Source organism: Teleopsis dalmanni, chromosome 1 (assembly GCF_002237135.1).
Source record: "Teleopsis dalmanni isolate 2A chromosome 1, ASM223713v2, whole genome shotgun sequence".
NCBI lineage: Eukaryota > Metazoa > Arthropoda > Insecta > Diptera > Diopsidae > Teleopsis > Teleopsis dalmanni.
Window position 1 is genome coordinate 142,642,893 of NC_051846.1, and position 15,934 is coordinate 142,658,826.

General features: G+C 28.8%; 2 protein-coding genes across 2 annotated transcripts; both read right to left on the bottom strand.

Moving 5' to 3' along the window:
• Positions 1–205: 205 nt before the first annotated feature.
• Positions 206–7,850, bottom strand: LOC119669138 (regulator of G-protein signaling 7). The gene is made up of 7 exons (XM_038078930.1): positions 7,257–7,850; positions 6,903–7,150; positions 2,920–3,103; positions 2,562–2,848; positions 2,378–2,491; positions 2,157–2,282; positions 206–732 (listed from the first exon to the last, which is right to left on the bottom strand). The coding sequence occupies exons 1-7, from the start codon at positions 7,848–7,850 to the stop codon at positions 399–401; spliced, it is 1,887 nt and encodes a 628-aa protein (XP_037934858.1). The 3' UTR covers positions 206–398.
• Positions 7,851–13,427: 5,577 nt separating this feature from the next.
• On the bottom strand, positions 13,428–15,931 carry LOC119666355 (extensin-2-like; the record flags this gene model as incomplete). The annotated part of the gene is made up of 1 exon (XM_038075638.1): positions 13,428–15,931. A coding segment is annotated over one exon (2,214 nt), but the record flags the coding sequence as incomplete, so codon positions are not given.
• Positions 15,932–15,934: the final 3 nt, after the last annotated feature.

Sequence of the window (15,934 nt, forward strand, 5' to 3'; positions counted from 1 at the left end):
AATTTTTTTTAAGTTCTACATATTAACTATATATTTTTACATTGGAGAGAACATATACAAATAATATTCTGTATTTTTGTTTCACCTATTTTTAGCCTACAAATTAAAACATTATACTATAAAATTATTTCTATGCCATCTGTTTTAAAAACCTAAGCTTATATATTTCAAAAAAATATCAATTACTTACATATGATTTCTAAGTATTATATTGTACACTATAAAAATTTGCATTCCCTTTAAATTACAAACAATAAAAAAGCACATGCGTTAATATTACCATACGAGTATTTGTTTAACAATTCTAGTGATTAATTTGTTGCTTTGCGTTTCACAGTTTACTGCTATCCTAAAAGGATTTGTTTCCCTTTCTTCATATCCTCCTCATTAGCCGTATCTCAACGTTTCACTCCAAATAGATTAGGAATCGATTTGATCTTCTTACGTGAACAATTCAAATAGTCTTTGTACATTTCGGAACGTAAGTAACGAGAATAAGAATCACTTTTCATTAAATGGTACACATGAGAAGCAGCCACATCAAAACACCAACGGTTTGGTCCATTTGGTGAAATTTGATTCACAGCTTCTCTTGCCAACTCAACAGATTTTGAGTCTACATTTACTGGACATGGTGCTTCTGGCGCCAAATATTCTTGCCAAATATTTTGAATCGCTTCCTTAATTTCAGACTGTGGCAGGGCTTTCATTTCTTGCACAGATTCCCAGAATCTAAAGAGAAATTATATATATTGAATAAATTATGTAAATACAAGATTTAATTACTAGTTTTAAAATTTTATTAATTAATTTAATATTAATTTTAATTACACTAATTAATTAAACGAAACTATTTAATTATTAGTTTAATTTTTATTAAACTAATAATTAATTAATGATTGCTTTGTTTTCTTGTACAGATTCCAAGAACCGATACAGAAATAATATTAGTTTTATAAATAGTGCAAAGATTTAATTTCGAATTTTGTAGTCTATAAATCTATAATTATTTTAAGATTTTCAAATAACATATAACGTATTTATGAAGGCACTCTTTATATATGTGACAAATAACTTATAAAGTATTCATTAAGACCCTGTTTATATGTATGACAAAAATATTTTTTCGTTATAAAACTACACCCGGAGCTCTATTGCTCCATGGTAACACATATAAATCGGGACTTGATTCAATAATTCTTCCATGTTTACGATAATAATAATTTTATATGTAATAGATGATAACATAATATACAATATAATAATAATAAAGATCCTGCTTTTATTGATTTTACACATTTTTTTCATTTGGTCGTACTGCAAAATTACTTTATAATTACTTTACTTTATAATTACAAATTACTTTATAATTACAAATTACTTCATAATGCAATAAATTTAAATATGAAAAAAAAATTAAAAATTACTGCAACTACCACTACTAATAATAATAGTAAATAAACATATCGTAATATTTCACAAAAAAAAAATAAAATCAGATAAATGCTCTGTTTCATTAATTCATTTAGTGTTGCGTCGAATAGTTCATAATAATTAATTAACTGAAAAAATTAACATAATTATACTTAAATACTTAAAAAATCCTAAATTTTTGTCTAACAGACAATAACTAACTACTTTATGTTAAATAACAATATATATAAGCAACGAAAAGGAATGCTAATGGGATCTAAAGCGTCACCAATCATTGCAGATATTGTAATGGAGGAACTACTTGACTAATGCATGGAAAAAATTTGATAAAATCAAGGCTTTTAGCAAAATATGTGGACGACCTTTTGGCGAAGTACAAAAGAATAGAATTAATGACGCTTTGAAAAGTTTTAAGGTGTATAAAAGCACCTTCAACAAAACCAGAAGAGGATAAATATATCATTTTCCTATATATGTATTTTATATTTATTGACAAGTATTGCATAATTTTATATTATTTTTTTTTTTGATGACTATAGAATATAATCGAAATATCGGTTTAAATGGAGTTTTTTAAAAAACAAAAATAATTTTTAAAAATTGTATTATTTAACTACTGACCAATTAGCCCGTTAAATAACAAAATTATTATTAAAAAACAAAATTATTATACTTGAAAAGGTATATAAATCGATAAATATAAGAATATAGTCGAAACTTACTTTAAATTTTCACCGCTATATTCTTTCTCCAAGAATTTGGTAAATTGTTCGCGACCAATAGGATCATTAAGTAATTCTCGTAAGCTAAAACCCCAACGTTTCACACGTCTTAATGGCACTTCTTTGCTGTTTAATAGAATAGCAATGTACATATAAAAAATAAAATAAAATTTACTTATTTTATTATCTGATTATTTACTTCCATTGCATTTCAGACTTACGTATTTTTTTCTGTATCCCACATTTCTGTGCTATCAGTTTGCCATGGATTTGGCAATTCAGTAGAAGTAATAAAGTAATCAAATTCATTATATTGCTCATAATATGCCACCAAACTGTAATATTTTATTTATTAACATTTCCTCTCCTTAGTAAATCTATTCTATACTTTGTTAAAATACTTACGCTTCAGCTGCCTTTGAAACTTTAATGGTGCGTCTTTCAAGCTTTTGTTTCCTTAATGCTATAATGCGCGTCAGTTGTTCCACGGGATTCTTTGCTACTGAAGCACCCGCTGAACCAGTACCATGACTAGATGCACCGCGTCTATAAGCCTTTTTTATATCAATTTCGGTGGTATTCACGCAGCCTGGCATCGGACGATGTACATCCCAAAAAGCACGTTCTTGTGAGTCCAGTACTTTTCTTTCTAATTTATCACGTTTTTTTGCAACTTTGCTTTGGGATTCAGCCTAAAACAAATAATATTTTATTTGAAGTTAGATATTTTAAAATTACAAAAATTAATAGTTATGCTGTATACCTGCATAAATATAAATTCCCATTTTCTTGAAAACATTTTCTGTAATTTTGCTAAATTTTCAGCCTCATAATCTGCAAGCTCCAAACGAGTCTTATTTTGCATAGTGCGTTTACATAAATAAACCGCATAGTCTGTGTTTTCAGGCTCCCAACAATTCGATGGCCAAAAATACGGTGTCTGAAATCTAAATCAACCATTTATTTTTATCCTTTTAGTATTTAATGGGACTGTTCCCAGAAAATTTAGCATGTCTAAGAATTTGTTTATTATAAATTTTTTTTTGTTCTATATATGAATCATTTATTAAAATTGATCAAAACGTATATATTATTATTATTAACAGAGATCTAATGCACTGCGATCAGAATAGATCATTGGCCACAGTCGCTCATTTCATTCATAAATGTTAAGGTTTTTAAAAAGTTGTAAAGAGTTAAAGTGATAACGAGTTGTAGTTCTACAGCGGATAAGGTCTCTGTGTAGAACCATTTTACACAATTAATTGGAATCACTGTAGAAACACATATAAAAAATAGCAAAAATATATACAATATATGTTAACAGATAAAAAATATAACTTCAAAATTTTGAAAATAACCTATATTCTAGTTAAATATTCTGTTTCTTTTATACAATACACTATTTTAACCGATATAACAATTATTCCAACAAATTTCATGAGTAAACTTATTACTTTCAAACTAATTACTTAAAATTTGTTTATAGAATAAAACCTCAGTAAAATTCCACTTTTGTTTATATTACTTTATTCAGTTTAAATGCCGCGACTTGAGCATGTGACAGTTATACACGTGACAAGCTTTCACTTTTATATTCTTCGAAATAATTTGTTTTCAATTTTTAGTAAAAAATATATTTTTTCTTACATTTCAGTTAAGTTTTTAAAAAGGTTCCGTTATATTAGGATTCTATTGATTTAAATTAAAATCTGTTGAAATAACTTGCATATATCTATGAGACTGGTCTACGGATTTCAGAAATTATAAATTTCTGTATGTCCTCTGAAGAAATTAAAGACGTCATATCAGTTAAATATCTTATAATCTGTTAAATATTATCTGTTACATATAATGTTTTTATTTGGAAATATAAATTAAAGAACATTAAGCCCTACGATATCTCCTGGTGCTAATAAAAGAGTTATATTCTTAAAGATTTGTATATATAGATACTTATATCTCACTAATCATATATAGTGAATAGACTTTTAAGTTGAAAATATTTGGACATAAAATACCAGATACCGCGCTTTTTCTTGTTACTTATCGTTTATATAATTAATGTAAAAATTATATATATGCTTGACGCTAGATGTCGTTTTTTACTTGCTTAATCCATGTAATCCGTGTACAATTCTAAATCTCAAGAAAGTTGCTAAGAGAGAAGCTGATTACCGAAATCTGTTGTCAAATCTGTTTTCGTTAAATCAGAATCATTCTGAAGTACTGATATTTAAGTTCATATCTGATAGCTGCTTCTCGCATTACATTTGACTTTAAGTGGATAACCTATTTTGATAGCCTATTTTGATTAAATTTTACATTAATTCGGGTTATATTTAATTTTCTCCTAAATACATATTATTAAAATATATATAAAACAATTTTGAAATTTTTTAAGAACAATTTTTTAAAATAAGAGTTAAAAAATATTGTGCATTATTCTATCGAAAGTTATATGGTATATTGATAAACTATTTGAAAGTCACAAATTAATTTTATTATAGATTTTTTACTTCTTGAAATATATCGAAATGATAAATTTTTTGTACCCATGTCTATCTTGATCTACTGTGATTATTGTACCAACTAAATTCCCAGCCTAAAAGTATGCAAAAAATTTTTTACATATGAACTCACAGTGGTATAAATTGCTAAAATTATGGATATATTTTATTTCTATTAATTAGATTTGAATAATTTGTTTTATTTTCTTATATTTTTAATTGTTTTTTAAGTACATGCTATATAAATAAATTATATACATTTATTTAATTTAGCTGAATCAAAAAAAATTATTTATTTGTTTTAACTAAGCTAGTAGTAATAATTTTTATAACAACACAGTTTAATAGTTTTAAATTTTAAAAATAGTTTATATATTTATAATAATTTTCTTCAAAAACAACTAAACAGAATTATGTTAAAACATTAAATGACCAAATTTTTTATAATTATTATAGTTCAAGTTTATCTTCGAAGTAAACGCCATACTAAAGCTTTCGGAATTTTAAATTATATATTTTAAATTTTTAGCTCTTAAGATTTAGTTATAAAATCTTAGTTTTATATTAGATATATTCATATAAACTATAAACCGATAATGTAATATGTAATATAAATAGCAGGACGAAAAAAATATTTATAACATGTACACTCCTCAAACTCCCTTGGAAGTAGAATAAAAGAACATCTTAGAACAATCAGGGTGAATAACCATATAGTTTAGTAAGTAGAGTCATCAACCTCGTACAATAAGAGTGTGGACATATTTTTGGTTAATGAAAAATTAATTCAATCGTTGACTTGATCAATATGGATTCATTAAAATTTTCTTTGTAAGCCTTTATACAAGTAACTCAAAAATAAAAAATTTAACAAGTAACTCAAAAATAAACAAATAATAAACAGGTATACCAATAGATGGAGATCATTTATTTGATTAGTTCTTGTAAGATCGATTAAAATTACATGTGATATATGTGAAAGTCACATCCTTTAATAAATAAATTCAAACAATTTGACAAATTTTATATACTCTTGGTGTTATATACGAGTACTCTTATTTGATATAAAAGCTTTGTAATAGATCACTTCTATTTATAAAGATTTTTTGGATAAGTGAATATTGTTCATGAAAGCATTCCAAACTTTAGAAAGGAAAAAGAACATCAGTCGTAATATTCTCTCCTGGTCATTATTTTGAATTTGGACTATTATTTTGTAAAAATGGTACTGCATACTGAAGAGTCCTGTCAGAGAACCAGAAACCTCCGTTATGCTTTTTAGGGAACGCACTGGCTACGATTTTTAATACATCGTAACCGGCTTATTATTTGGTATTTAAAAAAATAACAAAACGATTTAGGTTTACTTAAGCTAAAACGAGTAATATAGTTTACTAGAAGACTTAAGGAACATTCAAATATCCGAGCAATGTCTTGAATTGCTGTTTGACTACATAAGCGTCTTAAAAAAAGTTTTTTGTTGTTAATTTTTTTTCTCTATGTACAAAATTAAGAGCATTTATGAATCTATGCAAATGTGCTAGTGCTCATTATTAGAATTATGATAGATCCAAATATAGAACATTTTTCAATTTATATAGTCATTATACAATTATCAAAGGCAAAGGCAAAATTATTAATTTAATTAATATTAAAAATAAACTTATTTCTAAAACTTTCGATGTACCATATAGTACGAAAATAAATGGCAACACTTTTATTTTACATATTATTTTTTATTCATTAATATGCCTGTATATTTTCCAGTTTCTCTAATAAAGGAACCTTATTCAAAAGGATCAGCATTCCTTTAAAGTTCTTTTAAAGGAATAATATTCCCAATATTTTTAAACTGTAACAAATTTAAACCCTAATACCTAGTTAACAACTTCGATATTTACGCCTTCGTTTAATTCAGTTTTGTTAATCATTTAATGGTTTCTTTTATCCACTTTAAATAATAATAGCGCCCATAAAAAAATATTAAATAGTAAAAACAAAAATTTGAAAGGACAATTAATTATTTACATAATGCAAGAAAATAATTTCTATTCGATGAACTACAATTATGTCTCACAGCAAAAAGGCAATAAAAGAACCGCAGGATGACTGCACTTATTAATTAGTGTGACCACCCGCAATGATTATATTGCGGCAATAAATTTCAAAGAAAAAGACAGTGACACACGCGATTGTGACTCAGATCCTGACGTTATAGCCTACATTGTATACTTACCTATAGAAGGTACCATCGTTTTTGACAGTTAGTTGATGATCATCGATAGGAAATATGTAACCATGCGATGCAAGTAAATGTGCAAAATGTAATGCTTCCGTCACATCATCCACGTCGAAGTTCTTCAAAATCCAAGCAATTAAATCAGCCCCTGTAAAGACCGAAGGAACTTTACTCATAAACGCTTTCACAGTGCGCACAGTTACACCAGTTGATTCTGCTTGCATTTTCTCAATAATAGATTCCATCTGTTGTAGTACGTTGGCACGGGGTGATGTAAGAACGTACATGTAAGAACGTAGGGTATGAGTATATAAAACAAACATGCGTTAATATAACTGTTGATTTGATTACCTTCTTGTACACTAACACATTTGGTGAGTCTTCACTTTTCTTATATTGATTGGGAGGCGGTGGAACCGTTGATGGTGTCGTCTTCGCATTTGAATGTAATGCTTTTGAACCTCCCGCACTGTGGCTCGGTGCTTTTAATGTTTGGCTATCACTTTCGATGCTATAAATACCACTAACACCGCTCACTCCACCCGCTCTACTCCCCGATGCCGTAGCAGAGCTTGCAGTTCCTAATGTACCCGTTGGAACAGTAACACTTACGCTGCCGGTGCTATTTGTGTTGGACGTGCAGGCACTGTTAGTTGTCGTGTTGTTTGCATTTGTACCGATTGTGCCATTATTAGTAATTGTTGTTGCGGTTTCAGTTTCAGTTACTGTTGTTGTTAAGGTATTAGTCGTAGTTATTGTTGTTGTTATTGCACTTTGATTTACAGTAGCATTTGTTATTGTTGTGTTAACGTCATCCGTAATAGCATTGCCGTTAGTATGTTCAATAGTGACAGTAGATGTGAAAGTAGTGGATGCGTTCGGTTTACTAGCCATGGTAGCCTTAGAAGTTTGAGTTTTGTCCACTTCTGAAGTCATCGTTACCATTTTTCCATTGATTGATTGATTGATTATTAAATGTATTGATTTAAATTTGGCAATTTGAAATGTATTTTTAGATTACTTTGAAGACCTCATGAACGCTAACAAAGCTCTGTTAGAGTCATGAAAAGCACAACACGTTTGAGTCATTTTAAAGAGGTTTAATATTTTTATACAAATTATTTCTTTTTTTAGGTAACACACCTTTGAGAATTTTTACGCTACACTACCTTCGTATTTGACTTGTCATTCTATAATTTTGAAATTAAACTCTCTGAACTTATTTTATTGAATAATTATTTTGTGTATTATTATCTTAAGAACTTCTTTATTTATTTATTTAACATAAACATTTTATTATTCAAAGCAAACCAATTGAAATCATCACTTTTCCACTCGAAAATGTTTTTTACTTTCGTGAGGTTCGTGCAATTCTGTCGTTTATCGTCGTTAACGTCTTCCTTTGACTTAATGAAGAAAATAGTCCTTTTAAGTGTATTATTATTTTTTATTCTTTCCTATCACGCTTAGCGAGCAGTGCTGATATGAATCGATTTTTGTTGTTTCGCTCTTGTGCGTGCGAAACGGTTCTGTTACACTGACTTCTTGAAAAAAGGACGAGCTGTAAATACAATAGCAAAAAAAGCAGGAACTCATAAGCACGCAGGCGCCCTCTTTGGGCCTACGACAAATTGTAATATTTGAATAACCTTTCTGGAGAGAGAACGAGAGAGAGAGGAAGTGTACGGCTCGCTGTGTGTGCTGGTGTGTGTTTATGTCAACATGTGCTTGCAATTCTTGTTATCCTTGTACATTTAGTAGGTGAATTGACAGGAAGTGTGAGAGCGAAGAGGCAGTGTGAGAGTGAACAAGTGTGAGCTTGTCATTTAAGTATTGCCAACAGCAAAACACTCACCTGCTTAAATATTAAATTATAATTGTTAAAAACAAGTAGTCACTTATTTAAAAATAGCAACACCTAATAAAAAAGGAAAACAAAACAAAGAAACCCATTAATAATGTACAAGTCTTAATCATACAGGGTGGTTTTTGAAAATTTATTTTATGAACGTTTAACAGTTTGATATGATAATTCGAAATAAGCTTCACATTGCGGTCCTTAAATTTAATCCTTCTAAAATATTAGTAACTGGAGAGATTTTTGTAATAAATTTTTATAATAATGAAACTAAAAATATTTGTAAAAAAATAAGTATAAAATTAGTATATGCTTCGGTTTTTTTATTCCTTCATACTTAAATTTATAGTTCACTAAAAAATTAGTAGGGAGTTTTCGAAAAGTAGTAAACTACAATAATTAAATAAGAATAATTGAATATAAAAAATAATTCTAAGACCACTAAAAGTAGGTATTTGGCAATACTCAAAGCAGCTGTGTATGTACAGTCAAAAATTAAATTATTTCTATAATAATAAAAATAATTTTTGTTGTTGTAGTTCATTACTTTTCGAAACCTCTGTAATAAAATACAATAGTTTCTATCAAATAGTATTTTCTATTAATAGTCAATATACAACCATCATAACTAACGTTAAATTTTATTTTATTAAATAAGAATTATTTAAAATAGTTATTTTAGAATTCTAAAAAATGAAAATAGAAATAAAAAAAAATCGCTAAATCTCCTTATTTAGATATAAAAAAGATTTAAAATAACGTATTATTAAAGTTGGCAATAGATGTGTGTATTTTCTATATACAACTTTTTGAACATTTAAAAATGTTTATATAATTTTTATGCTTGGAAAAAAATCAGGTTAAATACCATTAAAATCGTGTTTCTCACTCTCAAAAGACTTAATCTACTAGAAATAGTACGAATAAACTCTATCAAGATATGAACATGCGTTTTTATTTGGTAACTCTGGATTCAATCTAGATTTACTCTTAAATTTTGTTGCCCAATCGAACATTTTTGGAGTAATCTAACCTTTTTTTAGTCGTGTTAGTAGACATTTTTATTTTTCATAAATACATATGTTTTCAGGATAATCTTGCTACTCTGGCAAAATATCTAGAGTGTTATAAAAAAATCTTGAGTTTTATACATTATATAATACAAATATGCTTTTGAAGCATCTCGATTGAAAAAATTATCCCATATTCTCTAATCAGAGCAAAGTATTAAAAAAGGGATTAAAAAACATCTTTAGAATGTTACCAAAATCAGCCCTAAAAATATTAAACATTTCAGATGCTTTAAAGATGTTTCAGAAGTAAGGTCTAATATAAAGTTAAAGGATGGTGTATATAAAAAACTTCGTAATGTAAAGATTGTTGTTCAATTTATTTAGACTTAAAGTAATTGTAGTTATATTATTGGTTTAGCTTCATCCTTAAGAAAGGTAATAGGAAATTTAAATTAGTGAACACATTGTCAGACCTAACGGATTAAATTTGTAGGAGATATGATTGTATCAATAAAAATGGAATATTCTAGATACTCTCTATCAATATCTTGTGGGCTTTTGGATCATGAATTGCTAGATAATCTAATAAAGAAAATGAGTATTGACATATATCGACTGTGAAGAGTAGGGTATGGTAGGCCGCTATTTGTTTAAGAAAAGTAAATTTGCTAATATATAATACGTATCTAGCTTACCTAAATAAATCAAGTTTAAGGTTTAGTCTTTAATAAAATGTGTTTGTTATATGAAAACACTCTCTGCAAATCATAGTTTAAATGGAATAGATATTTTCATTGTCTTTATAACATGAAAGTTGACTTTTTCTAAGTTTCATCAAATCTTTGAAAAGAAAATAGATATTAACTTCTTCAGTAAATCTAGTATATATAATTATTCTGCTAACAACTTAATAACATGAAATGTTTTGGATTTATATTCTGTAACTATAGTCCAACTAAAAAGTAAGAAAATTATGTTTATATATAATGCTAATCTTTTGTTAAAAAGCACTTATATTAATACCGTGCATTTTTATATAGACAAATACTTTAAATGGTACAAAACGCAAAAGTCGGTTGTATTAAGCCACTAAAATTTGTTCTAGGTTGAATGTACACATATTTTATATATGTAATATAGACCTATTAATTTAGTATGTAAATGTAGCTGTTGTAACTTCAAAATTTTGTTGAAAAGGTTCATATTGAAAACGAATCCTATTGCAATCCTATTGTTCCGCCTTACATTAGTTTTTATCATAGTTTTCTAAAGTATGTTAATAGCTTTATGAAAGTTCTAGCAAAATTATTTACTTATTCTTAGTATAACAATATTTACAAATAAAACACATACTTCTAATAATATTATTATATTTTTAGTAGTTAAGATATAGCTTTCAAATTGCATATTTGGATGTTGCAGTCCTATATTAGGTTGCGAGTATTCATATTTCTTTTCAGTGAAGATGTCGGTGGAGACAGTTTTTAGTTTTTGTGATGCAACTACTGCTTTGGTGTGAGTACTTGTCTGATCATAAATAGATTCCCTGTATATATTAGACTTTTAGATGTGAGAGATATATGAGATATACATTAAGACTGAAAAGTTTTCGGAAATTCTCATTTAAAATTCGCGCGCTGTATATTTTTCGATATTTTAAGTTTATGTAGTTTGGCAGCACTGTCCTTAATTTCTATGCCAAAAATGAGCGCGATCTGTCAGACAGTTCGTTTACGGCAGCTGTTGAAACCAGTTCACCTCAGTAGTGCGTTGCGAAATGTCTTCGACGGTCGTACGACCGTCCTGAAAGGCTTTGTACCACTCATAAACTTGAGTTTTCGATAAAACTGATTCCCCATAAGCCTTTTGTAGCATTCGCAACGATTCTGCACACGAAATTTCGTTCGAAACACAAAATTTGATGCAAACTCTTTGTTCAATATTTTTTTCCATTGTTTTTTTCGCAACGCACTACTGAGGTGAACTGGTTTCAACAGCTGCCGTAAACGAACTGTCTGACAGATCGCGCTCATTTTTGGCATAGTAATTAAGGACAGTGCTGCCAAACTACATAAACTTAAAATATCGAAAAATATACAGCGCGCGAATTTTAAATGAGAATTTCCGAAAACTTTTCGGTCTTAATGTATAATGCAAAGTAAAATACAACTGCCATAAATACTAAAAAATATTTGTGTTGATATTATATCTGAACTGCCAGATACGTTAAATTTATCTATATTCGTTTAAACCTATACTAGGGAAAAATAAGTACAATCATCAATAAAATATTTATGTCATAGTAATTTATTTTAAAAGTAAATTTAAAAATACCCTCTGCAGGTAATCGTTCTACACAAATGTTGTGTATATTTTTATCATTTATCCTTGCACAGGTAAGTGAGGTCAATTTTTAAATGGGAGTATTTTTAAAAGTAATTTCAATCGATTTATTGATTGAATACTTTTACCCTCTCATATTAAGACCATTGACACACCTAATATATGTCTGGATATTAAATTAAAAGTATTCTTATATAACGCACATGAAAATTAAAACAAAATTTTCTTTTTAATAATTTATTTCATTTGATACATTTTCCATACATGCACAACAATTAAAATAAAATTAAATTTCTTTTAAATAATTTCCTTAAATCATTTTTTAATCGGAGAAGGATGTTTTGCTTATTTATTTTTATCAAAAATTTTGATATATTTTATTAGTGAACTTATTATTTATGGCTTACATTTTTATAGTTTGTTAAACATTTTATTATTTTCAATATTTATTTACAATTTTTCTTTAATAAATTTTATTATGCAAATATTAATTTTTGACAAGATCTTATATTGTAAAAACGTTATACATATCCTATATATATATTATAAAATCTATCAATATTCGAGCAAATTTTTGTCGTAAACTACACTAGCGTTTTATTTATAATAGTTAAAGCTACACTATGAAATTTTAAGGGCAATGATTAAAAATCATTTCTAATATAGCATAAAAATAATATTAATTTGTTAATTCTTTAAATTAAATTTAATTTATTAAACATATTAGTTCGAATCAAGTGTTATCCTTTTGCCGGATCTGAGAAATAAAAAGATAAGGAAGCACAAAATGCTTAAATTCTTCATCTATGATATATGACATAAAATCATATGATTATAAACTCCAAGTATCTGACATTATTCCAAGACTTTAAAGATTAAGTAAGCGTTTGCATATATTCTTAATATGATTTCTAGTCCTTTTTGCTTATGTTAACAAACGTGTCCTCGCAGATTATATTGTCTCAACTTTGATAGAAAAGAAATTAAGGTCTAGTTACTAACACTTCTAATTTAAAAAAAAGTATTTTTGAATATCTTGTGATAGCACAATATGTGTATTATTATTTAATGTTCAATAATGACAAATAGACTTTTATACACTTCATTAGAATATTAATCCAAAATAAAGATAAATAAAAGATAAAGATAATAAAGACAATAAAGATAAATAAAGATAAAGATCTAAAGATAGATATGCATAAAAGGTAAAAGTCAAAGAAAATTTGTTTATAAAAAGAAACTAAGAATGATTTCATGTTTCAATTCTTCATAAAAAGTTATATGAAGTGGAATATTTTAACAATAACGTTCAAACTAATTTCTATCATTAAAACTTCTAAAGAAATACCATTGACATTATATTTAGTTTTATTCTTTGATCATATATTACCTATACATTATAAAAATATAAATTAATAATTATGTCTCTACAATAAATCACATATCAAATATGAATTTCAAAAGAATCAATAATATACTGAACTATCTAACTATATTTTAATACACAATCTTCATATCTCATTCATTCCTTTCAAACAGACATCACATGCACACAGCCATATCAAGTATTTGACACCAATGTTTAAAAGAGGGTCCAATTATTTTCCATTATTTTCACCTCCTGTGTTAGCATTATTGTTTTTATTATTATTATTATTGTTGTTATTATTATTACTGTTAAAAGCTCGTCGATATTTTGGTGTAATATAATAGACATTGCCTTGTTCACCAACATTCGGTAGTTGTCTATAATCATTCTCTCTATAAACTTGCTGTGGTTGATTACGTACCACTTGTGGGTGTGAAATATATTCACTTTCTGGATTCAGTGGTGGTAGAGGCTGTCTGTAGTTCACTAAAATATCACGATGTAGAGAATGTGGTTGTTGTTGTTGACGTAATGACGGTGATAGCCGCTGTGGCGGTGCATAATATTGGGATTGATGTGAAAGTGGTGGTAATGGTAAGCGGGGGCCCTGATTTCGATATGGATTTAATGGTATTGTTTGATAAGGATCAATAAATTCAGCTTCGGGATTAAGTGGTGGACGATTAGGTGCATAATTTACATATGTATCGTTTTCTAAACTCCAAACCGGTGATTGTTGTTGTTGATGCTGCTGAGCGGGCGGTAGAAGTGGACGATAATTTATAATTTTACGCACCGGACCTTGAAATGGTTCATCGTAGAATCGATTATTTTGACGTATCGGCGGTTGAGGAGGACCGTAATAATAACCGGGAAATCGATTCTTGTATGGTATTTGTACACGTTCATATTGTTCACGTTGTTGTTGTGGATGTCTATAATCAGTTATTCTTGATTCATCTATAGAAGCCCACGGAGCTTGTGTTGTTAATATAGTTCTTGGTGTACTCTGAAACTCCTGAGAAATTCTTGGATCTTGTTGTTGTTGCTGCCGTTGATATGATGCAACAAGTGGTTGTTCAAGATATTTTGCAGTTAATCGTAATTTTTTAGATCTACCTTGAGAAGTACGTTGATATTGTGCCTCTGGTTCTACCGGAATTAAAGTCGTGGAAGTTTGATATTTCGGTTGCGGTTGTTCTTGCGTTTTACTATCCACCTTATCAAAAGCAACAGCGCGGAATGAATTTTCATCATCGACTGGTGGACTATAGGTAACCATTGGTTGAAAGGGTTGATCATCAAATTCTGTTGGAGGCTTAAAGTCATCATTTGCAATAGGTTGTACTGGTTGCAGGTTTTTGGTGGCATCAAATGAGTACTCATACACAGTTTTTGCCTTCGGTGTTCGTGGTATATTATTGTCTCTTAATTGTTGATTTTGATAGTAGCGCAGTGTCTCGCGTATTGCATTGACTTCATTTTCAAAGTTTTCCAATGGTCGAGGCTTATAGAGCGTAACATGTGTTGGCGGTTTATAGCGTACTTCTGGTTTGGGAGTAATATACACAATATTTTCTTGTATGAATGGACGATTGGCTGGTAAGTAATGACGATGATTTTGTCCTTTAGACGGACGTTTATTAGCTGGATACAGTTTTACTGGTCTTTCAGAAACAGGAGGCTTATTTGTAGTAGATAAAAAGTCATCAATAACATTAGATGTGGTTGGTTTACGTTTCGCTTCAACATATTCGTAGTATATAGGATTGGACTTAGATAGTGTATCTGTTGTAGATGAAGGTGTCGTAGGTACAAAAGACACAATACTTGGTCGTTCAGTTTGATAATGATTAGATGGGTATATTGGCACTGGCACAGCAACTGGAACTGGAACTGGTTCAACAGGTGGTGTAACAGAAGAAATTGGAGTTGGTGGTGGAGATGGTGGGAATCTCACAACTGTTTTCGTTTGAATAGGTGTCGGTACTGTCGTTGGAATTGGTGTGATGGTAATAGTTTTTGGAGTGTATTCAGATATTTTTGTTATAACTTGCCGGTGAGGGATTGCTGTTGTTGTGGAAATAGTAGTTGGCACAGATGTTGTAGAATAAATTCTATGTCGAGTAGGCAAATATGTGGTTGATGGAGGTGGACTTGATGTAGTTATCTTTTCTTCTTTTTCTAATCGCGAAAACTGTTCCGGAGGTGGTGGTAGTACAATTCCTGGAACAATCGGTCCAGGAGGTACAGGGTTGCTATAGTTGTTTTTGTATACAAAACTATATGCTGGTGGATAATAAAGGGATGGATCATCCTCATCGAAATAATCGGTACCATTAGAATTTTCAAGCGAACCATTCCTACCAAAAGGAAATGGTCCTAAGCTTGGGAAATTGATTGGTCGAGTATTACTTAAGATGGGATTAACAAATGTTTGGTTGTG

Excerpts from the sequence above, each read along its gene's own strand:
- LOC119669138 (XM_038078930.1), bottom strand. The coding sequence starts at position 7,850 with ATGGTAACGATGACTTCAGAAGTGGACAAAACTCAAACTTCTAAGGCT. Across the intron at positions 2,492-2,561 it reads GTTTCAAAGGCAGCTGAAGC|TTTGGTGGCATATTATGAGC; the intron begins GTAAGTATTTTA and ends AAAATATTACAG. Across the intron at positions 733-2,156 it reads TATAGCGGTGAAAATTTAAA|ATTCTGGGAATCTGTGCAAG; the intron begins GTAAGTTTCGAC and ends ATTTCTCTTTAG.